Source organism: Pipra filicauda, unplaced genomic scaffold, assembly GCF_003945595.2.
Source record: "Pipra filicauda isolate LSUMZ 115617 unplaced genomic scaffold, ASM394559v2 scaffold1_size10287979_pilon, whole genome shotgun sequence".
In the NCBI taxonomy this organism is placed as follows: Eukaryota; Metazoa; Chordata; class Aves; order Passeriformes; family Pipridae; genus Pipra; species Pipra filicauda.
This window is the reverse complement of record NW_024104310.1, coordinates 1802890-1827209: the sequence shown is the minus strand read 5'-3', so window position 1 is coordinate 1827209 and position 24320 is coordinate 1802890. Positions and strand designations below refer to the sequence as shown.

The 24320-nt window shown below is 37.8% G+C and overlaps 1 protein-coding gene across 20 annotated transcripts in view; it reads right to left on the bottom strand.

Moving 5' to 3' along the window:
- The window catches only part of PARD3 (par-3 family cell polarity regulator), a 452171-nt gene that overhangs the window by 381091 nt on the left and 46760 nt on the right, over positions 1 to 24320 (bottom strand). For all 20 annotated transcript variants that reach the window (XM_039380698.1, XM_039380695.1, XM_039380704.1 and 17 more), the window contains exon 2: positions 21867 to 21968. In XM_039380698.1, coding sequence (XP_039236632.1) covers positions 21867 to 21968 — 102 coding nt within the window. The remainder of the gene's footprint in view (positions 1 to 21866; positions 21969 to 24320) is intronic.

The window sequence follows — 24320 nt, the reverse complement described above, 5'->3', positions numbered from 1 at the left end:
CAAAGAAACTTGAATCAAAATCAGTAAGCTTAAAAGTATTTTTTTGTTTGATCAAAGCATGAGATACAGCTGCTTCATTTTACAAGTCCAACCCAAATGCTGATACAAACAGTATGAGCTAAGACAAGCAAGGTCCAAATATGCAACAGGTTTTCAGTTTGAGGTTTTGAGAATCATGAAGTGTTTACTAAAATGCAGCAAAAGATTAATGTGTTAATCTCTGCAAGTTACCAAAACATAAATTCACTATATATATATCAATATATACCTATCAGCTTCAAGAGTAATTTAAAAGTAGCCTATCTGGGCTCCATATCACTGGGCTGTTACATTTGGAAATGATTAAGAGCAGGTAAGAGCAGTTTCAAATATTTATTTAACCTGGATTCAATATCCATATGGCATCTAGGAGGTCCTATGGAAATCTGAAGGAAACCCTGACCTTTCCATAAGATAAATGCAATACCTTCAGAGGGGCTAGTTAAGCACTTTCCCTCCCAATAAAAGTAAAGTGAGCATACACATAAGAGCCTATTTTTTTATTTTGACAGATGAAAATACAGTCGGTTTTTGGAAGTCATAAAAAGGAACAGGGTGGGGAAAGGGATGAATGGGTACAACAAGATTGTTATCCTGATCTTTGCACCAGCAAGCATCATACACCAGCTCCATAACATCTTTACAGAACAATCCCTTGAATTATTAGCAAATACCCCCAACTCTTTTGCATTTGATTGCAACTCAAAAGACTGAGCATGTGAATGGAGAGGAAAGAGCCAAGAGGCAGAGAACTAGACAGAAATGCCCTGAAGACCTGCCCTGCTCTGGTTGGACTCTGCTGCCTACAGACACAAACCTTTAACTTGCAAGCCAGTTAAACAAGGGTAGCTCCATATCCAAAGAATTAAATAGTTTACTAGAGTTTATTTGCTTACTAAAGCACCACTTTATGATTTGGAAGCACTAAAGTCTTGTATTTTTACTAATTAGTAGATGCCAGCCATTATTCTTTTAAGATGCATGACAAGGAAAAAAAAATTTTAATTCCCTGTTCTGTAATCCACATGTAGCTGTTCAGGTGCCTAAATATTGACTCCAAGACATTAAGTCAAAGGCAATGCTTAAGTTATTGAGTTCGTTTGCATCTGATTTAAGTGTCTATATTCAGCCCACCTAACTTCTGATGGAGCGTGGAAGAAGGAAGAAAAATGAATTCATTATATTCGTTACATTTCAGTAAATGAACATATTTTTACATGCACAGAACTAGAGTTCAGTGAATTGTTTTATAGCAGCAAGCATCAACATTTGTAATAATTCAGGCAATCACTGTCATTCTAAGAAGACAAGAAACAATTGCACCACTGCTCTGCATGTCTTTCCCCTGATGCAAATCTGTCCATGTCCAGGAGCTACTGCCGGTGCCAACGCTCCATCCCCTGTCTGCGAAGAAAACAGGTGCAGCAGGATGATAGGGAAGACATGGGTGTCTCAGGCTGCATCTGCAGTGCTGGTATTGTACCCAACCAATGCTATAAAGTGAAACACTGCCCAGTGTCATTCATCAAAGCAGTATGACAGTGTCAAGAAAAGAAATATGTTCTCTGCTGACAACTTGCTCTAATGAAAATGCATTGCAATATTTTAAAAAGATTTCAAAGCTGACTTCTATTTCTGACAGCTGACAGATTTATGACAGCTATTTTGATGAAAAATGTGCAACAAGATTAACAATATTCAAAATAAAGGAATCAATGTAGTCTGCCTGAACACGCCAAAGTACTAATAGAGGAAGAGAAGATAACTCAGTAAGCAAGAACCATAAAAGAGACCTAAGGCTGCTTAATAGCAATGTTTCGAGTTTACAATATTTAAAAAGTTGGAACAGTCCTTAATAAACAAATTGACTTTGAGAGTGACAGACTGTGGGACACTGCAGTTCTCACAAGCACAAACACTTTGTGATTGATCTTGCTCTCAAATAAACCAGAAAGAAAGCAATGAAAGACAAATAAACAGTGGAGTTATTGCTACCTCATTTTTCTTGGGTTTTCTTTTTTTTTTCCTGTTTCCTGAAAAGAAAACCCAGGAAACAGGAAAAAATTGTGGGGGTTTTCTTTGGTTTTGGGGTTTTTTTCTTTAAAGAATTAGCAGATGAAGTAGAAAACTACACTATGAAAGATTTCCACAACTCAAAGATGACCAGCACAGAAACAACTAAAGCATTTTTAAGGTTATAGTAACCTTTCTAACCACTTATTAATATGTATCGCATACAGTGAATATAAGTTCAAACCCCTGTGCAAAAATTTTTTTGATCATTGGGAATAACTATAACCACCATCCTGTTCTTCCCTACTTTAACTTCTTTCCAACTTTTGCTCATAAATTCTATCCTGTGCTTCAGCAACCACTCGAGGGCAGATTTTTGAAACCATCATATTCCTATGATGGTTCTGTCTCTGCTTGAATACAAAAACAAGAGGAGTTGGAAGCCATTGTGCAGAGGAAACCTGATGTATTTGCCATCATGGAAACATAACTAACACAACTGTCGTGCTGCAAGGGATGGCTACAAACTCTTCAGAAGGGACAGGCAAGGAAGGAGATTAGTGGGGTAAAAGCCTGTATATGTTAGGACAGTTTTGACTGCCTAGAGCTGAATGATGGTGATACTAGGGTTGAGTGTTTATGAGTAAGAATCAGGGGAAGGTCAACAGGGCAGATCCACCTGCAGCCCTTGCTAACTGGGGAGGTGCCAGATGACTGGAAGCTGGCAAACGTGATGTCCATCTACAAGAAGGGACGGAAGGAAGATCTAGCAAAGTACAGGCCTGACAGCCTGACCTCAGTGCCAGGGAAGGTCACGAAGAAGATCATCTTGAGTGCCATTGCACAGCAAACACAGGACAACCAGGGGATCAGGCCCAGACAGTAGGGGTTTATAAAAAGCAGGTTCTGCTTGACCAACCTGATCTCATTCTGTGACAAGGTGACCGACTTAGCAGATGAGAGGAAAGCTGTGGATGTTGTCTACTCAGACTTTAGTAAAGCCTTTGACACCATTTCCCACAGCATTCTCCTGGAGAATGGCTGCTCATGGTTTGGATTACTGTACTGTTCACTGGGCAAAAAACTGGCTGGATGGCCAGGCCCAGACGCAGTGGTGGTGAATGGAGCTACATCCAGTTGGCAGCTGGTCACCAGTGGTGTCCCCCAGGGCTCAGTACTGGGGCCAGTCCTGTTTAATATCTTTATTAATTATCTGGATGAGGAGATCGAGGGCACCCTTCATCAGTTTGCAGACAACACCCAGATGGGTTGGAGTGCTGAACTGCTGGAAGGTAGGAAGGCTCTGCAGAGAGATCTGAACAGGCTGGATCGATGGGCCAAGGCCAGTGGTATAAGGTTCAACAAGGCAAAGTGCCAGGTGCTGTCTTGGGTCACAACAATCTCAGGCAGTGCTACAGGCTTGGGGCAGAGTGGCTGGAAAGCTGCCTGGCAGAAAAGAAACCTGGTCGTGCCAGCAGTGTGCTCAGGTGGCCAAGAAGGCCAATGGCATCCTGGTTTGTACCAGAACAGTGTGTCAGAGCAGGACTGGGGCAGTGATTGTCTCTCTGTACTCAGCACTGGTGAATCTTGAGTACTGTGTCCAGTTCTGGGCCCCTCACTACAAGAATGACAGTGAGGTGCTGGAGCGTGTCCAGAGAAGGGCAATGAAGCTGGGGAAGGGTCTGGAATACAAGTCTGATGAGGAGCAGCTGAGGGAGCTGGGGATGTTTAGCCTGGAGAAAAGGAAGCTTGGGAGTGACCTAATCTCTCTCTACAACCATTTGAAAGGTGGTTGTAGACAGGTGGGAGTTGATCTCTTCTCCCAAGTAACAAGAGGAAATGGCCTCAAGTTGCACCACAGAAGCTTTTGATTGAATCTCAGGAAAGATTTCTTTACAGAAAGGGTTATCAAGCATGGAAACAGGATGTCCAGAGAAGATTTTGAGTCACCACATGAGACATCTCACTGTTTCTGACCATACTGAAACCTAGAGTAATAAAGGCTGTGGGAGAAAAAAGAAAATTAAAATAACATCGATTTTTCCCAAAGAAATTACCCAAGAAGAAAAGCTGTCAGTCATGAATGTTGATACTATCTCACCAGATGACAAGAAGCCAGTTACAGCAGAAGTATGAAATATGAGCATCACTCTCTCAGTACTTTGTATTTATTTTAAATAACAGATGAAGAGTCATTAATATTTACTGTATTTCAAATCAGTCAGATAATGCAATCTTCAGCCTGAAGTCAGATTAGGTAGCAGCTGGTTAGATGGATGTCATCTGTCAAGGGCTGTTCTTCTAAAAGCCACTAATACTGTCAGTGAAAATTACATTCTACAAATCAAAAGAACATAAGTGTTTGAACTGAAACACATATGAAATGAGACAGTTCCCACTGGATTTTCCCTATGTGCTATTACCTCCATGATCAATTCACACTTCAAGTGACAGAAATTGCTGAGAAAGCAAAACATTGCTTGCTTTCTATCCGAGAACTATACTTTGAGCCAGGGGACATATTTTTAGATAATTAAAATTAATTTTCCTCCCTTTTGTCAAGAAACATTAAATTCAACCTGCTATAAAGCAAAATGTTCACTTACTCTTGTACAGAACAACAGAGGGTAAAACTTTTTTGCTATTGCAAAAGTGACAACATGTTAGTTGGAAATGAGATAAAATCCTTCTCCATTAGTAAATTCTGTAACATTAAAGCACAACTTTTTCTAATCGTATTAAAATGAAAAGAAAGAACATTCACTCAGAACTTCAGTGACTGTTCAAAATACATGTCAAAATATTGCTTTTTTAGCACAAAATCCCAAAGTTTTACACCATACAAGGGTCATCATTCCACAAAAAGTGGTAGAGCACTTTTAAGTACTGAATGATACTAAAGTACTACTTTTCTGTTTCTGCTAAAGTGCTGGGAATATGAGCATTTTGAAATGGAGCGTCAGCAGTTGTTATGTCAAAATCATTCTTCTTCTTTTTTTTTCCATCTAGTTTGTACTCAGTGTGTTTTTCCCCCTGTAGCCAGAGCAGAATCACTAAACCTAGAAACATATTATTGCAGCTAACAGTATCTTCTGAAATGCATCATCCCATTTTGAGAATACAATGCTGCACAATAAGCAGCATGAAAAATACATAGAAGAGACCATAGAAGTCAGGCAGGAATTTTATGAAAAAATGATGCTGCTTTCCTGCTAATCAGAGAATGCCACCAAGGATTTTAAATTAATAATCAGTGCGCAGCATTTCTGGTTGTGTGCCAGCTGGATTTGTACAGTGAGTTTGTAGAAAAGAATGGGGAGATTCCTCCTGGACAGCACTTGGAAGGCAAAGCAGGCATGAGTGTAGTTGGCATGTCCTGTGACAGTCACCAGCATGGCAGAGGCTGGACCACAGGATATACAAGGAGATGCCAAGAAAGCTGGGCTTGTTCAGTTTTAAGATGAGGCTAAAAGAGAATCTTGTTGTTGTCATCTATAGCCTCCCTAATGGGAGGGCAGACAGAAAACAGAGCTGGGATCTTCTGGGAGGTGACCCAGAAGTGGGAGGAGAAGCAACAGTCACACTAATTGCAACACTGGGAATACAGATTAGGCTTTGGAAACACTTTTTCACCTTGGCAGCTAATACTGAAACAGGTGCACAGAGAGGCTATACAAGCTCCATCCTGGGAGATGGAGCCAGGCCCATCTCAGGCCCTCTTTGCAGCAGGGGGTTGGACTTGGTGACTCACAGAGGTCCCTTCCACCCTCAGTCATTTTGTAGCTCTGTGACTGTTTCGTTTCTCACTCTCCTTGGTGCATGCCTACATTTCAACAACAGATCAAAAGCATTCAAGTGGGTATTTGCCGTAACATCCACAGCTCTGGTGGCGGCGAACCTGCTCCCTCCATACAGAGTGCTCCTTGCAGCAGAGGCCTTTGTCTCTACCCCTTCTTCCATGACCCCTGCCCTTTTTTTCTGGCAGGGTTATCAGCACACTGACCCCACTCTTCACAACCAACAGTACTGGAGCCAGGGAGAGGTAGGAAGCATAGCCATGGCCAGGGGGAGTGTGAGGCCACTCTCCTCCGCAGCACAGCCACAGCCTTAGGTCAGCTGAAATCCGTCACATAGCCACACCTTTAGGAACCAAAAATTATGTTAACTCTTACATGAGCTATAACAACAATTACTCAGGCAGAATTAAAAGTAATAGCTCAATTTACAACAGATGAACCTCTAAATTGTCAAAGTAAAGCCTAATATTTTGCTTGCATTAAAGAAATCACCAACTAAATTGGAAAACCTCCTGGCAATATGCTGTTATTTCAACATGACAGCAAAGTATTTCTTGAGATGGTATGACTGTATGTAATGTCCTAATAACTTCTGGGACAAGGCACCAAGGGCAGGAACCCACCACTTCTGGGAGAGGGCAACTTCTCTCTCAGTACACTGGAAATCAGCAGAGAGAAAGATACCGACTAATATTATTACAGCAAATGCCGCCAAGGCACGAGGATTTACACTGCTGTAGGGAACACCTAATCTACCACATCTCCACAAACAAACCTCAGTAAGAAAAGGAAAGCAAAAATTCAAGGCTCATGATGGCCAAGCCTCTCACTGCCATGCCACTCTGCTCTGATTTTACTCTGTGTTTGACTGACGGTGGGCCTGTTTCACCAGCTACAACCTACCTTAACTTGCTATGACCACAGTTTTAATAATAGCTAACCACTATGGTTAACATCATGCTATGCTCCACAGGGAATGAGTTTTGCTAGACCAAGTTTCTTCTAACAACCCAGCTGCCAGACAAACCTACACGCTCTTATCTCCCACTGCTTACACACATCACATGTTTTTTCTCTTTACATGCTTGTCTGGTTTCATTTTAAAAGAAACAGGATCAGATTTTTCACAACAAATCCTGAGCGCTCACACTTAAAGCTGACTTCCTTCTCCCCAGACAGGGCATTTGAGATGCCCCAGAGACTTCAAAACAAGCTCTTGCAAAAAATAGGAAGAAAATCAGTAGAAGAAAAGTACTCATAGGTCATGGTTTTCAAAAATTACATCTGAAAATTAATTATTTGAGATTCCTTTCATCCCTAATTTTTCTTTACTGCTTAGTTATCTTAACAGACTACAAATCATTTGCTTTGCTGGTGCTATGGGCTTTGCTCACCAGACCTGTACACCTGGCACATCTACTATGTATGTTCTTTATCACAGAGTTTAATGTGGAAAGCCATTGCTCCCTCCGAGCAGTCCCCTCCCCTCACACCCCCAACCTCCCCAGTGTCATTTTTCCACTCAGTCTTTCTCTCTGGTAAGAAAGCACAAAGTGTAACTCACAGGCCTTTGCCTGCTCTCAGAAGTTCATAACAAGGAATCTGGAGCACTCCTATTAACTGAGCCATATTTAAACACAGGGATTGGAAGATTTTCTAACAACACCCTCTTTGTGTGTGTTGTTCCGCATCTGCAATAGCGGGCAGTAAACTCCACACGGTTCTGGAATTATATAGTTTGAAAGAGAAGGGGAAAACAAGTTTGTCAGCTCAATTCTATGGCACTCTTTGGAAGGAAAATAGGAATATACATGAACAAACCACAAATCTGCAGTCTATGCAAGCACTTTTTACTGTTGTATGAGCCTGAAACTCTGCCAAGTTCCAAAATGTTGTATCCAAAACATAAGTAGTTATCAGAAAAACAGTTTTAGATCTTAATTAATCCACTGAGGCTCCAGCCCATGTCATAGCAATCAGTCAGCCGGCGCTGACAAAGTGAAATAGGACTTGAGAGGCTCTCACAAAACAGCTAAAAATAGCACCGGATCTCTTTGTTATGTTCCCCTGCACATAAGGATCTTGCTCTCAAATTTTTTCTTTTCTTACTTATAGGTTTTATTTCATGGAACTAAATTTGTCTTTCATTCAAAACATAAAAAGAGGCAACCTCTTCTCCTAAAACTATCAAACATTTCACACATTATGTAGCATAATGCTCATATACCTGAGAAGGCCAGCTGACATATTTCTGCAATGTGGTTCTTCAATTAATATGACAGTATCAGCAGCCAGTGAAAGTAATTACCATCATAAATACCTTGATGGGAAGATTATCTTGAAAGAGATTAATTTCTACATTAGATGAGATATTTGATATTGTTGGGTTTGAACACTTTATGACTTTCGGTTTCTAATAAGTTAGCTAAGCTAGCAACAACCAAAAAAACAAAAAGCCCCTCCCAAAAAAAAAAAAATAGAAAAACCTACCAAAAAAACAAGTAAGAAAAGTGCAGCAATTTGCCTTGAACACAACCACATCACTGCAATTCAGAAAATGTGACAAATGCCTTTACAAAATGTTCTCATATTCTCATTACTACCTTACCAGTGATTTAATAATTTTAATTTTTTTTTGGGGGGGGGAAATGTCACAATGAAAATCTGACCAAAAAAAAAATCAAACTGCAAAAAAGGGAGGTCAGCAATACAAAGGCCAAGGAAGCAGAAAAGGATTTTGTAGCATATTGTGATTTAGAGAGACTTTGATTGATACCAATCTACCAAAATATTTAGAAAAGTAATTTTGGCTTGCATCCCCGTGTAAGCAGAAGCAGAGTCTTGTTCCTCCAGGGAACCACCCAAGTAAAACCACATATATTGTGAGCAGCAAAGTCTACTATTGTCTTCTAAAACAGCAAAGACCAAAGCACAGTTTTAAATATTCTCAGATGTCAAACATCTATTAGAAAAACGTAAAAAAAAAAGAAAAAAAAAAGAGAGAGAGAAAGAGACTTGATCACCAAAGAAACAAAGAAGAGCATTTTTAAGTTACATTTATCCTGGTGCATCCTGGTGCAGTAACTGAACTACTAATCACTCAATAACTCAGGCCTGGGATGAGCCTGCATAACCACCAGAGTTACACTGTACTGAGCAGAGTTAGGTCTGGCTGGTTCAAAACTGATCAGATTCTGGTAACTTCAAACCCACAATTTTCTTCAGTATTTTAAAAGTTCCACAGTAAAAAATGCATTTGTGCTTTGTGTTCACCATCATTTCCAATACACATAAAAGTATGTGTATTGCCATTATGGGAAGAGGGGGAGGGCAGAGAGGAGGTAAGAATGGTTTTGTCTCACTTAATTATAATGATCTAAAAAACAAGACCAGGCTTGTAGGAAAAATTAACTTTTCTTATAGTTAACTGGAGCATTTAGAAGGGGAAAAAACACATTCTTCAGATCTATCCAGTACACAAAAGTTGATCAGAAAAGAGGTTTGCCTAGAGTGCTTCATTTCAGCTATATCACCCACTAATGTACTGTAACCAAGCCAAAGTAGTAAAAGTTTCTAAAAATTACTCCTGTAATTCTGAATCTATGAGTACTGCAATTCAGACACATCCCTGTGAACAATGACTTTTAGTAAAACACTTTTTCTGGAAGTGACATCATGAAAGATTAAGTTGAAGCAGATGAATTTTTTTTTTTCCTTTTCAATAAAAATAGAATTTAGAGTATTAAATAATTAAATCAACAAGAATACACATTCAGGACTTGTTCAAGAAACATCCTGAATTCGGTAACTGAGTATATTTTTCATTAACCACTAGAGGTCACACAGTAACCATGGCAGCTATCCAAAAGATGAGAGGACTCAGGAATCTTACGGTCTGGTAAAATCAAAATACAGGGGTACTCACCGATTTGCACCTACAAATGAAATTATTAAATTAATTTGAGCAGTCTATTTCCCCAAAAGATTCAATGAATGTGAATGCTCACAGATGTCATTTGGTATTTTACATCTTCAGAAAATTAAGATCTATTTACTTTTGAAAAACACATCCAATAATGGGGGGCGAGGGGGCAAGATTGTCTGAGTTTGCTGCCTTTTTGAAGGTTTTTCTGATTTCTCCAAATATTTCCTCATTTAAAACTTCTGGAACTTCATTTCAAAGAAAATGGCTTCAGCTATGACTATAATTAACACTAAAGAATCACAATAAGCTGGAACATGCTAAGATTTTACTAGTCAGTGTCTTGCTATTTAAATAGACATTTGAAGATTCCAAGAACAACAGAAATAGTATTAAAAACGAATATGATCCCCCACACTTCAAATTCACTGTTTTTTAATCTAATACCAAAGTTTACACTGGACACAATAACTTAAATTCTCTTCAATCTGAATGGACATATTCCCTCAAAATTTAGGTGCAGTTGTGATGGTCAGAGCCTACCAATCATCTCTTGACCAACTCACTACTTGCTTGTGAGAAATTCACTTATACTGTTAATGAAACTCTAGTTTATTTTAAAGCATTTGCAGAAACACTATTTCCAAAGTGTCAAAATGCTTTAAGTTCTACACAGCTAATTAAAAATTACCTGTAAAGTTCCTTTAAACCCTTTAAAAAGGCATCCTGTGCACAAAAATGCAGAGTGAGAGATGCCTTGTAGTCAGTGATCCTGTGGTCCTTTCACACTGGATTAAACTGGGGATCAGTATACAAAGATATTTTATGAATTGGCTCACTTTTTATTCCATTTACTACAGTGCACACTACATCTTCTCTTTGAAGAAATTTCATTTAATTAGATCCCAGCCACAAAAGATAAAGCAAAGTCTTTTACTATGGCAGAACAGCACTGCCAAGGCATTAAACTGCCCTCTAACCCTAAGAACTGGTCCCACCAGAACAGGTGCTGCTGCTGACTTGCATTACCTGTTCTGGAATAAGTAAAATATTTCACTCCCTAAAGCTCTCAGTCTGGTACATTTCAACATTAAAAAAAAATAATAATAGTGAAGAGCAGTGGCACAGTTGTAATCTGAATAATAATTTCAAAAGTTTCAGCACCCATCATGTTTTTCAGCACAACAGACAACACTACCAAAAGCTCACAGGGCACATATTGCACTATAAGAGCAATTCCTTGGTACAAAACAGAAATCAAAAATAACGTCTTAAAAGCCGAAAAGACGCAGACTTCTCTTGCCATAAAATTAACACCATAAGTTTAGGTAGCTCTTAAGAAATATTACAGAAAAAAAAACCCAGCTTTACCTGTACACAGGCTTGTATGTGCACACATCCATATTCACACACATCACAAATCAGCAGAGAATGCTTTCCACTTCACAGTAACACAGCAAGTTTTACAATCCCTATAAAAATTTAGGAGGTAAGGATATTTTGTTGATAAATATCCAAATACAAACCTGCTTCTTCTGTGCCTGCCTTTTCTGAGCACCCGATGTAGCTGACTTAAAGCTAAGAGACTTGGACTGTCTCCTAACTTTCACTGAATCTCTCCGGCGATCATATGAAAAAGACGACGACTTCTTTGTAATTTTCCTCTTAGGTGTGTCTGCCATTTCATCCAAAGTATGGTTACCTTCAAGTAAACAGCGTCCCAAGAAAATAAAAACTCGGTATCATCAAGCTTCCACCAAGTTTACATGAAATAATCTTCAATCCTATAGGAAATGTAGCAGCCTACAAGGAATGGAGCCTACCCAAGAACAACTTCAGTTCTTCCAACAGGCTGTACAAATGAAAAAAGACGATGGTCCTGCAATGCTGTATGTCACTGAAGAGCAGGCAGAACTCCTTCTTGCTGTATAAACTCGAACAGGCTTCAGCAGTGATGCTAATCTGAAAACGTAGTGACTATCCTGCTGAGCACGCTAAAGGTGAACGGGAGGTAGTTCCCTGAACACCAACAGGGTGTGGAAGTACACCAACAGGGTGTGGGGATGAAGCAGAAGACTTTGGGTTCAAAGCATCTTCTTAACTCCTTCCTTCCTGGGCTACTGCTAGGAAGGTAACTGAAAAGTCAAACTGGTAAAAGCTCACCAAAGAAGACAGCATTATTTTCTTCTCTTTGGATCCAAGGCACTTTCTGAAAGAACATTTAGCATGAGGTAGCTGCCCCATTAAATGCATTAAGGGCCCTGTTTTAATCCAGTTTAAATATTCCCTTTTCTCTCTTTGTCAGTAAGACTATTCACACTACAAACTTATGAGGTACTTTGACTACTAAGTCAACTAGAAAATAAAGTCCATGACTATGTATGAATCCTTCCTGGGAAATAACTATGAAATTACAGCACTCTTCTTAAGACCTGTTGGTATCAACGGATAAGAGGGTAACACTAATGAATTCTCATCCTAGTGACAGTGTGGGAATCTTATCAGACAGCTGAGATTGCAACTTTTGTATCAGGACTGTCTTTAGGTAGGAACATTTCTCTTGCTTGCACAAGGTATTAGTCAAGTAACACTACAAGGGTGTAGGGCCTCAAGACTTGCTGCTATTGATTTCCATTAAGCAAAACATATACAAAGTGCAGAGGTCTACAAACCTAACACTGAGATTTAATCCATGTTGAAAGACAAGAAGGAAAAGTACCTTTTGACAAACTCAGGCCATTGTGCAGGCTCTTTTCTAGAAACTTTTCCTTATTTTATTCATGACACTACTTCACATACAAAACAACTGTGAATAATTTATACTTGCAGGATTATTCATTACTATAATTAAGCTTTAATATGGGTCAGTCCTCTAGTGTATGAGTCTCACCACCTCTGTTAGGAAATATCTGTGAAGCTGGAACAGCATTTCTTTAAAGACCTGTTGGTATCAAGGAGTAAGAGTGTAGTGCTAATGAATTCCCATAACCAATCTTTCCTGCAACTTCTTCCTTTGTTGTAGGATGAATAATATATCTCTAGGACAAAGTGATATTACTAAAGTTAACAAAAATCCATCAGAATGTCATGCATGTATTAGCCATAATGGCCTAAATTCCAGACTCTCTATACATTTTTGTGGAGATTTACACTGTGAAGAATTAGAAAGCACTGCTTCATATTATCTACAACTACATCTAACTAGGGAATCTGTAATTATTACAGGACATACCAAAAATCCATTATTAAATATTTTTAGTAAAAAGTATCTCTTAATTGTGATGTGTTTATAATACCATAGCAGTCATCATCCATAGCCACATATTGATCTTCAGTGTTACTAATATTAGACACACTGAGACCATCATCATTTCAACACTCTCTGCGGTTTTCACCAAAGTTTAGATTAAAGAGATTCTTTCTCACAAACTGAGATCCTACTTAAATTACCAGTTCCCATGATTTACTAGCATCATCTTTTTGAAGAGTAAAAAGCAGATAATTCGGCATTATGTGTGCTCGCAAACCATGACGCCTCAAGAAAAAAATATATCCTCCAAAACTTCTTTAAGCATCTACAGCATTTGATAAAAATCACAGGTATTCTGATCTGTCAGAAAAATTAAGGTCAAGAAAAGTTTGCCAACCTTCTGAAGATAGTTACAACAGTCTCATCATTCTTATTTGCACAAAAATTAATATTAGCAATCAAGACTGACAAAGGCACAAATAAACTTTAAAAATGCATCTGATTTTGTATCAAATACAAAGTACAATATTGATCGTTTCACTTCAATTGAAAAAAAAACATTAGACCTAAAACAAGTGCAATAAATGTAACAAGAATTATCAGCACCAGTGAAAGGCCTCCCGAATGAGAGGAAGTAAACTACAAAGGAAACTGAAAAGGAGAGAGGTCCTTAAAATCATTAAAGGTCTGGTTTATATTTGTTCACAGTTCCCCTAAATAAAAGAATCTGCAGCACTCAACAAATACATTTTGAAAACAAAAGGTAGTATTCTAAATAGAAAACATATCTCCTTTCATTTACTTTGATAACAAAAACTTCAGTTTGACTTGATGCGCCAGATCTTGCACTAAAAAAGACAAGGAGCAATTCCTCAATGACACCTTTGATTCTACAGTCATTTACAGTTTGCTTCTTACAACCTCTTTTCAAGGCTGAGATTTTAGTCCATTTAGACACTGCTGCTAGAGAAGCCTTTAATTTATACCTGCAGTCAATGCTGGCATTTGCTCTGTGCTTTTTGCTGTTTCTACAAAATCTCTTTTGGTTGCTTCATTTGTGGCTGGAGGAAGTAGAAGTCTCACCACCAGCACACATAGCAGAAGATTCTACCACCCGTTCCCTTCTTCGCCCTTTACTTCACCACAGGGACCACTCTGGCAGCTCCACAGCCACAGGCAGCCTTGCTGCACTGAAAAGGAAGGTCTCAGCCCACCCATGCTCCCATTCTTCCTGTTCTTCCTTCACACCTCAACCATTCCCAGCAGCAAAGTCCTCTCCCTTTCCTTCTCAGCTGGCCAGATCCTTTGTTGAACCTAGCATATTAATGAAATAGCAGAAAAATACTCATTATTTTTGCAAGGAAGAGTCTTCTGCCATTTTAGTAAATAAATCTGCTATGAAGTGGGTCCAAAGAGTGCCAGAGCACACACAAGCTAAGTGGCAGGACAGGGATGAAAACGTGGTGGAGAGGCAGACACAAGGGCAAACTGCTGGAAGCCTTCTTAGACCTGATTAAGTCTCACAGAGCTGTACCTTGCACTGTAAGCCACTGTTCCCAGAGGTCTATTGCAAAATCAAAAACATTCTCCCAAACGTAACAGCTAGCTCAGAATTCATTACTTTGTGTAATCAGTTAAAGTAGTCTCTCTCCAAAAACACATCACCTTTGCCAAAATGGTATTACATCCACCATGTGATTGTCTACTCCACGGATGCTTCTGAAACCCTTCATGACCAGCATTCACCATCAACATTTGGCTTCATACACAGTAATGTGATTTGTCGCTCCAATATTCAAATCCTCCTTCCCTTCTTTCAGAACAATTGCAAAGATGTTGAACAATACATGCTCTATTTTCCATCTTCCAACCAGTTACATACCCATAAGAGCCTTCCTCTTATTCCATGCCAAGTCTGTGTGGTTTTTGACTGTACTAACCCAGTCACTGTTGTTCAGGTCTGCCTTTCTGATAATACAGGTACAAAGTATGACTTGACAACAGTGTCATGACCTTCCCCAGTATATTGTATTCATGTATGGGCCTGCTACACCTTAGAGAACAATTTTTACTGAAATACTCGATTTTCAGAAGTCAGATTTACCTACAGCAATTCAGATCTCCATGGAAATTAATTCATGAATTTATAAATGTCACTCTTCTCCTACCTGGAAATTCCTAGTGCATTATTCAACTGCTTTAGTAATACAGGAAAGGAATTGGGATATTGCAGTTTACCCCAAAAATAAACAGCAAATCATGAATGAAAATGCTTTCTTCACACAGTTAGAAAAAACTAAGTAATGATGAGATTAATAATTTGAAGAACAGTGCTGAAACAGGTGAAAAATCAAGAACTACAGATAGGAGACAATATTTAGTTACATTTATTATATCTAAGTGATTGGAAAATGCATATTCCAATATTTATATATTATGCCCTGTATTTCCTCACTTCCATGGGTTTTAGTCTCATCCATAAGTATTGTAAAGTTAAAATTTAGTTTATTATTAGAAATGTTACAAGTATTTTAATTCCATTCTTTGAAGGAAGACAATATTCGTAACTTCCAAACACATCTTCACTAAATGGCAGCTGGAAATAAAGGCTGTGTAAATTAGCTCAGTTGGTTAGAGCCTGGTGCTGATAATGCCAAGTTTGTGGGTTTGATCCCTGTATGGGCCATTCACTTAGGAGTTGGACTCTATGATCCTTGTGGGTCCCTTCCAACTCAGAATATTCTGTGATTCTGTAAAAACTTTGATTTTCTACTTTAAATCCATCAGCAATAGACCTAAAAATAATCCCAGTAATAATGAGTCCATAGTGTTAAAACAAGAAAACTTGGTTGAACTGGACACATTCTGTTTTTACTGGACACATTTTGTTTTTACCAATTTTGCAGTCAATATAAAATTGTCACTCTAAAAGCATAATTAAAATAAAACCCACTGAAAACAGTAGATGACATCAAGAGCCCATTGTTCAAAAACTGTAGGTTTTTAATTTTTTAACAGAAAATAATCATCGAATTGTTACTCAAAGGGTTTCCTTGCCAGTATCAATACTTTCCCAAGCTTGGTGGCTCAAGCAGTTATTTTAAGCTGTTACAAGAAAAGAATGCCTTATGCTCAAAATGTGTTTTGCCAAGTCATTTACAAGTAACAACAAATTGTTTCAAGGTCATCCTGTTTTCCTGGGGTACAGGGAATGCAGTGACAGAACAAGCACACTGTGGCAGACATAATCACGGCAACACTTAAAAATTATTCTGATAGAAAGGTTTTGAGGAAAAAAGAAGAGCATACCAATCATGGTATTGTATATACTAAAAATCATATTTCTGAGTAATTTTTTTTGGCATTTTTAGGTTTTGCTGTCAGATTTGCTGCATAGGCCCTAGCTGTTTTTTACATTCACTCCAGGGTTTTAATCTGTTAATGGCAGAAACAAGAAGTACAAAAAAGTTGTTGTTCTTCTCTAGTCATGGTTTAGGGTTAAATTCTTAACTTGCAGAGTCAGAGAGAAATCAGAGAGAATTCAGCTGCAAGTTTACTTAAATGAGGCAGAGACACATAAATTTAGAACAAACAACACTACTTTGAGTATTCTGATTATATGCTGATGGAAATCTAAAGATAACTCAAGTTTATCTGTGCAACTTTCATCGACTTTAAAAGCTCTTTAACATTTTTGAGAGAATGAACAGACACGGGGTTACCAAAATCTCATTCTTTCTAACAGCATCCTGCTATCACTGGTCTACTCTGAATTCACTACAGAAATGGAGTCTTGCACAATTGCCCCTAAAAAGAAGAGTGACAGGGCAAAAATCAATAGCAGTGAGATACTGTAATCACAGCTCTCCAGTCCTGAGCTAGCCTTTAACCTTAACATCATAGTGCATTTGCTCAAAATAGCCTTATTTCTGTGTTGGCTTCAAGTTAAACATTTGTTACAAACAAAGCACAGTCATCCTTTCCAAACCCACATTTTGTGTATCACACGCTTCTCTAACTCAACAGAGCTTTCCAAGAGGAAGTAAACAAAACAACAGTATTATTTAGAATTGACCATCTGTTTTAACACAAAACCCAAAGGTTCATTTCCTTTCCACTACACTGGGAAAAGGTCCTAATATGCCTTCAAATACGCTCAAAGACTTTTTCCATCACACTAGAAGCAAGCAGGGACTAAACACATAATAATATTAATAGAGTCTCTGTAGGTCTCCAAAAGCAGATGCGAATGAAACACGATTTCACTGAATTTCAGCAGCAGTTTGCTTAGTTAACATAGCTAACTCTAAATCATGAATGTTTACAAATTCCATTTCAGCACAGATCTATGAAATGAATCTCCATCCCAATCTCACCATTAGTATTCCACTCAAAACATCAACTTCTTGTGTTGAACCAGGAGGTTCAAGGTATGTCTGAACAGCAGTAAGCACCAACACCACCCTGAACTGACAGTGACCTGGGCCAGATACGAACACCACACACACTGTGCTGAACACGAAACTTCATTCCAGGCAAGACCAAACCATATTCCTCTGGTTTTTATCTCTCCACTGAGCGGGCCTAAGTATGAATTATGCAGGGTGAAGGGCTGGTTGAATATTTGAAAATGTTAAGTCAAGCAAAGAAAGCCCATGCCTGCCTTAGTTTAGAGAAATAAAGCCAGGTTGTAAATCTAAGCATACACCAAATTACAGTGATTATTTTTGAGAACTAATGTTGAATTTATTAGGATAGTGATAAAGTAAATTATTATAAAAGCTAATGATTTTATATTTACAAGTTGCTAATCCCAAACTAGTAAAACAATAATACATTCAAGCAAATTAATTTATGTGTAATTGACATTATGTTCCTACCTACACTGTTTCAAAGTAGCTCTATTTGCCCAGCTGCTCACCACAACCAGTGGCTCTTAATGGCAGATTCTTCTTGTTATCTTGGGAAGAAAAACCTCTGATTTTTTTCAGGAATGTAGCTACACCAAACACAGACATTTTGATCTCTGAAGTTTCCAGTGAGCAACAGTCCGAGCATTATTATGCAGGAAAAAATTACATATAATTGCACATAAAATAATTTTTTTTAAGTTGTCCAAAATACAGATTACTGTTTCAGTGAGAATTCAACTGGAAGTAAGTTATATTCATAAACATACTTTTCTTTTTTCTTTTTAATGGAAGATTACACCACAATTTCCTGAATATTTTTTCCATGGATAAACAAGGGCCTATGAGATCCCAGAAAATTGTTCCATATTACACCCAAAGTGTGAAGATCACTGAAATGTCTATGTGCCCCAGTCTGCCAGAAGAAAACATGTTTAAGGATGGTTGGATTTTGGCTTTTTTCTGCAGTTGGGGTTTTTCTGCTACTGAGAATGACCGCCTACTAAAAACTGAACTGAGGTCATCAAGTATGTTATCATCAAGTTGGAAACTAGTCAAGTTGACATATGTTTTTTGAGGGCCTTCAAAGAGAGAGCTACTTGTGCAAGTAGCAGGAATCCAAACAAAACAGGTTGCTAACTTATCTTTAAAATACTAGTCTAATCACTAAACGCACAAGAAACTGGTATTTTTAAAATAATGAGAGCGGGTTATGCAGTGGACTAAACACGAGTTAAAGGGAGTTTTTTCTCTTTTATTTCTCGAAAATAGATATTTCCTATTCATCTGCCCAAGCTTCTCCAGGCCTTTTCACAGTACCAAACATGCTCATATGAGGACTGGAATAGATGTTACTAGTGGAAAACAGAATCTTGTCTCTTGTAGCCAAATATGTTTTAAAAACAACAAGAACCCGTCAACCCATTTGTCTTCATGTATACACAGAGATATATAAATATAAAAAACACTGATATATTTCAATTGCAAACCATATCTATTTCCAAAGTAAAACCTGGAAAAAATTGCATTTTAATAAATTACAAAAAGTTTTCTAAGAAAAAAAATTATTCAAATGAGTATTTATTAATTTTTTGGTTAATTCTGTTATTACCATTAACTGCATTAACCAAGAAACTTCATGTGTAGCTGTATTGTGTAATATGAATGCCCAAGTCACATGCCAGCTAAGTTAAAATGCATTATGCACTTTCTCAATGAACTATGCTAAAGGGCTTAAGAAAAGCTGTTTCAGAAAGGAACAAAGGAACAAACAGCTTAGTAAAATCAATTTTTTTTGTTTCATGTTTTTCTCCTTTTTTTAAGGAGGAACAACACTGAACATCACAAATTATTTCAGAAAGCAACTGGCTAACCCTTACTCATCCATTCTGTTTTAGTAAGTGACATGAGAATACCAAAATATAAGGACAGAAGAAGCTAAATAAAGTCACCCTACCGTGCTGCATTTTAATGTGAAGGACACCATCAAAGATACTTCTCTCATTCCATTCAGAACAGTTGCTCTCTCTACGAATCCTTGTATTTGTTGTAGGAAAGAACATTTTCTCCATGGAGACAGTGGAATAGGAGTAAATATATTCTTCTCATCACCTAAGAGTTTTATTTACTACTAATGCAGTTAACTATACAGAGCAACAAATCCAAGAGGGCAGGCTGGTCCTTAGCTGCTTTGCATTCGCTATTGTGCTGATATGACACTGCAAAACCAATTATGGTATAAAAGCAACATTAAAAAGACAAAAATTACATTTATCCCTGGAACTGATCCTTAAGTCTAAAGAACCATGATAAGAGCAAACTGATTTTAAAAAGTACAGATGTCAGGTAGTAAATAGCACAACAAACTCCTCTTCAAGAACGTAAGGAAGTTTCTTGTCAAAATGAACACAAAAACATTAAGTGTTCAGTTTTGCCATATTCCTAGATACTTTTGTCCCAATTAAAAAAAAAAAAAAAAGAGAAAGATGTAGGCTAATATTTAATTTTGTACACAACTAATACTACAGACCTCAGTAATCACTCAGTTAAATGTTTAGACACCATCTGTTTTAAATGCTTTTTTACACTTAAGGTATCCTTAAGTGTACATATATGAAATAACCCCCAACTGGAAATATATTCCAAACTTTGCATTCATGAGACCTATATCAGGTTCTGCCAACACAAAACTAGTTGATACACATGCTATGGAGGCAAAGCTAACAATCCAAAACTAAAGGGAACCAGGAAAGTCAGCTGTAAAACACACTAAGGGGAAACTGAAAAACAATGACTAATGACCAAAATACTCGAAAAGAACCAAAAGGTGAAGGTCAAGCGAGAATGACTAATTCAAGGATATAAACCAGTCTAGCACAATGTATGTTTATATTATACCTTCCTAATCAATCCTACAAGGTCCTTTAAAAACAGAAAATTGAACTCATAAGTGCCATCGGTAGAGATGAGCTTGGCAAATGCAGAGATAAATACTATTAATTGCTAGGTATCTTGTCCATCTATACACAAAAACAATACTGTAATAGTGACTGCCTGCTTCAGTTGCAGTCAGAGTTTTTCAACTATTAGTCACGCACATAAAAACACCCACAGAGTTTCACTGTGAGGAATTACCCCACTTGAAGGCAGCAAGGCAAGGTAACAGCCACAGAATAAGGTCTTGAAGTCACCAGAATTCAAATTTCTTCTGAAGAGAGGAGGACATGAGGAGCTAAGAAGTGCATGATTCAAATAACTGTGCATATACATACATATATATATATACACATATAATTTTAGTAACAACTTGCACCAGCCTCCTTGAGGCCTGTAAGCAAAAGCTAAACTAATCACGCAGCTGAGCACTTCAGTATGAGATAGCCAACTAGAGGTTTTAATTAGCTTTTCATGAAATCTTAGCTGGGCACTATTTTTATGGAAGAAATTCCTGAAAACTCAGCACTGTTACTCTATACAGCTTGAGTAATCCCAACATTTCAGACAGCGAGGAGTCTCCATATGCCAAGACTCCTCACATAATTTTTCTTTAGAAAGTCCTGGCTGAAATAACCATGTAAATAAAATTTTGTCACAAGAAATAACTACAGGCAAAGTATCTATTTCTAAGAGTCATCATTTGGCCACTTTTCAAGGAGCCTTCAGAGTGCCTGTGCTTCCAACAGTGACAATTAAAGATACTGTCTGCGAAGAAGCATAGTCCTAAAACACATTTCCAGACTGCAGTCTGTATCAGGTTCAGATGCTCTCAAGAGCTTCAGCAAACACATCTCTTTCCAGAGAAAAGTGGTGTATTTATATATGACTTTTCAGTTTGCCACAGTGTTTCTTACCTACCCTTTTTGAACGTGTAACACAAAGATGCAAGTACCTATAACCTCAAACAAATAGCCAATAAACAAAAGCCTGTTAGCTGACTGTGACCTACATCTCTACTTAAAAAAAAGAATAAAAGCAGTCAAGACCAGGCAGTGTGTAATTATTGTCTCAAGTTCTGTGTAACTAGCAGTTCTGCCACAAATGATTTTCGAAAAACAATCCAACACTCCACAGTTTAGAACCAGTATTTTTTTTGTACACATTCAACTGGTAACACGAAGCTAAAAGGTTGATTTAGAAATTCTTTTTTTTTTTTTTTGCATTATTGTTCCACTGTAGCAGGTGGGTTTTTTTTGTTCTTGCAGCCTCCTTTTCCTATTTGAACTCTTAAACAACAAAAAAGGATGGGAAACCCATTATTTCAATTAAAAAAAAATATGACAGTAACCAGTTTCTCACATCTGTCAAGTAAACTACATAAAAAATGCTCTAAAACCTCTGTATTGACTCCCACTTTGGGACACATGCAGGAAACACAGAACACTGAAATCCCAGTGCACAGTTTGCACTGAGCTGCCTTTGTAGCCATTTGTACTTACACGGTCTTTGTCATCAGCTACATCACAAAGAATGTCATCGAGATCTAAGATCCCACCATCCCCGTGCTCCAGTCGATGTACTTGTATCCAGTAGTTTGGATCCTGCACAAAAGGAGAAGAAAATAATATCAGACATCACGTGCCAACAGAAAAATGTTACTCAACCACACAGTTAGTATCACATCCTACAAATGCTTGACATCAAACATCTATTTAGGTCATATTTCTGTAAATAAATGTAAACTGACATGTAAAACCAAAATCCTTTTTTTACATCGTCTCAGACCAGATATGGAGTCTTCCCACTTTTATCAGTTCTGTATGAGTCGCAATCCTATCACTGACACATAGGGGAACAGCATTCCCAATGTTACTGAACATATGTACTATATACAAGGAAAAAACATTGTCCTCAAAATAAACTATCTCAGTGGTCAACAGGCACACAACATTACAGGACAGCTGTGAAGGGTGTGGGTTATTTACAGAACAGCTTTAAAGGGTGCCAACCAACATTTAAAAGCCATCAAAGGGCTTTCAACCTGTCCTTTGGTAGAGTCAGTAGATAGAATATCTAAATCTTATACTAAGAACACTTTCTACATTTTAAATAAAAAAAGGTACATACACACACACATAGATGCATATATATATAGATGCATATTAGTGTGTGTGTGGTTTTGTGCTTATATATGCACCTACCAGTAACTGGGAAGACTGGCTTTATAGTCTTTATTGTTACTTTTGATACCAAAGGAAACCATAAGGAATAAGGTTGTGTCCACAAAGTGTCTCCTGCATATCGCTACATAACCTGAGGGTTGTTTAGTACTCAACATGCTACTCTTAAAGGATTTGTTTTCTAACGGGGGAGAGTTACACTGTAAACACACAACCTGAACATGATACATAATTTTTCTTGCTTCTCAAACACACCCCCAAACACCCTGGGCTGTTATTCAGTGTCCTGCAGTAATGGAACTTCCTTGCTTTTCACTGAGAAGGCGTGACTGCACAAGGTGACTAACGTGAGGACCTTCAAACTTGCAACATCTCACAAGTTCTTCACTTCCTAAAAATAGCAATTACTATCAGTTTTTTTCAAATATCAGTGTTTAGAAATGGGAAAAACAAAACCACACAAAAAAATAAAAGTTATTAATTAATTAATTAATAACCTCCACTCTAAAAGACCTTGAAAATATTTTGATTTCTTAAAGATGGAAGAGGAGAAGAAATGGGACCACCAGAATTCCTCTAAATCCGTATGTGTACTTAAACATACTGAACAAAAGAATATCAAGAGATATTCGTTTTGGCTTTAATATCCTCAAACTCTATTTATTTGCACGTGGTATATATGCATAGGTCAAATATTTCGGAGAACTTTGATAACTATGAAATTTACTTCACTGTATAAGTACATCCACCTTAAATACTGCTGTAAGTTATCATCAGATGATGATCAGATTTCAGAATTACATTATAGAGTCATTAGACTAGTCATTTCAGAAATTAAATTACAGACTTTTTTCTCTAATTTCTCTAAGTATTAAATATCATTACCTCCCATTCCTTCTAAGCAAGCATTTATTATACAATTAACTGGATTTCTAGTATATGGCTTTTCCCTAAGCAGCACTTTCTGTTGTAGCACATTACAAGAGATAATCCAGCATCCATTTTTTAAAAGTAAAAATTCTAGAATAATTAAAAATAGTATTACATAATTTACATTTTCATGCATACAGAGGTGCATATATAGCTACGTGATAGAGAAACCTGCTCTGTAAAAAAGGTACGTAATGCAAATACCAGGATAAACTTTTTTGTAAGTTTGAATACTCCACTAACACAGAAAGGGCTGGAAAAAGCCACCTGTGTACAACAGAAATCCTTCCACATTCCTTAAGAAACATGTTCTAAAGGGAAGTCAGCTGAAGAGGTGCCTTTGTAAAGTCTGCTCTCAAATTAAAAGGAAAGAGGATCCTTCCTCACCCTCTAGCCCATTACAAAAATCTCCTCTGCCTCTAGTATCTACACCAAAGACTGAAGCACATTTAGGAAGACTCAGACTTTGAAGACACAACTAAACAGACAAGCTATGAAGCATCTTGCACTCCTAAAGGTCTTGATTCAGTTTCCGCTGCTCATTTCTCCATCTCAAAGTCAAGCCAGAATTGAACCATAAGCCAGCCTTCACTGCAAAATCAGAGATGGAAAACCTAGTTTGGGCTTTAAGAGAGTCTGATCCCTCATACATCACCCACTTGACCATTTATGCTTGCAACACTTAATCTTCTTACTGAAGAATGGAAACATGAAAAACAGATAACTGCAATACTGGCTCAGTGACATAACTACATCCATCAAAACAAACAGCACCCAAACTGAAACTACAGCTTCAATATTCCTGTATCCTTGTTTTTTCCTTCCTACCGCAACTATTTCCTA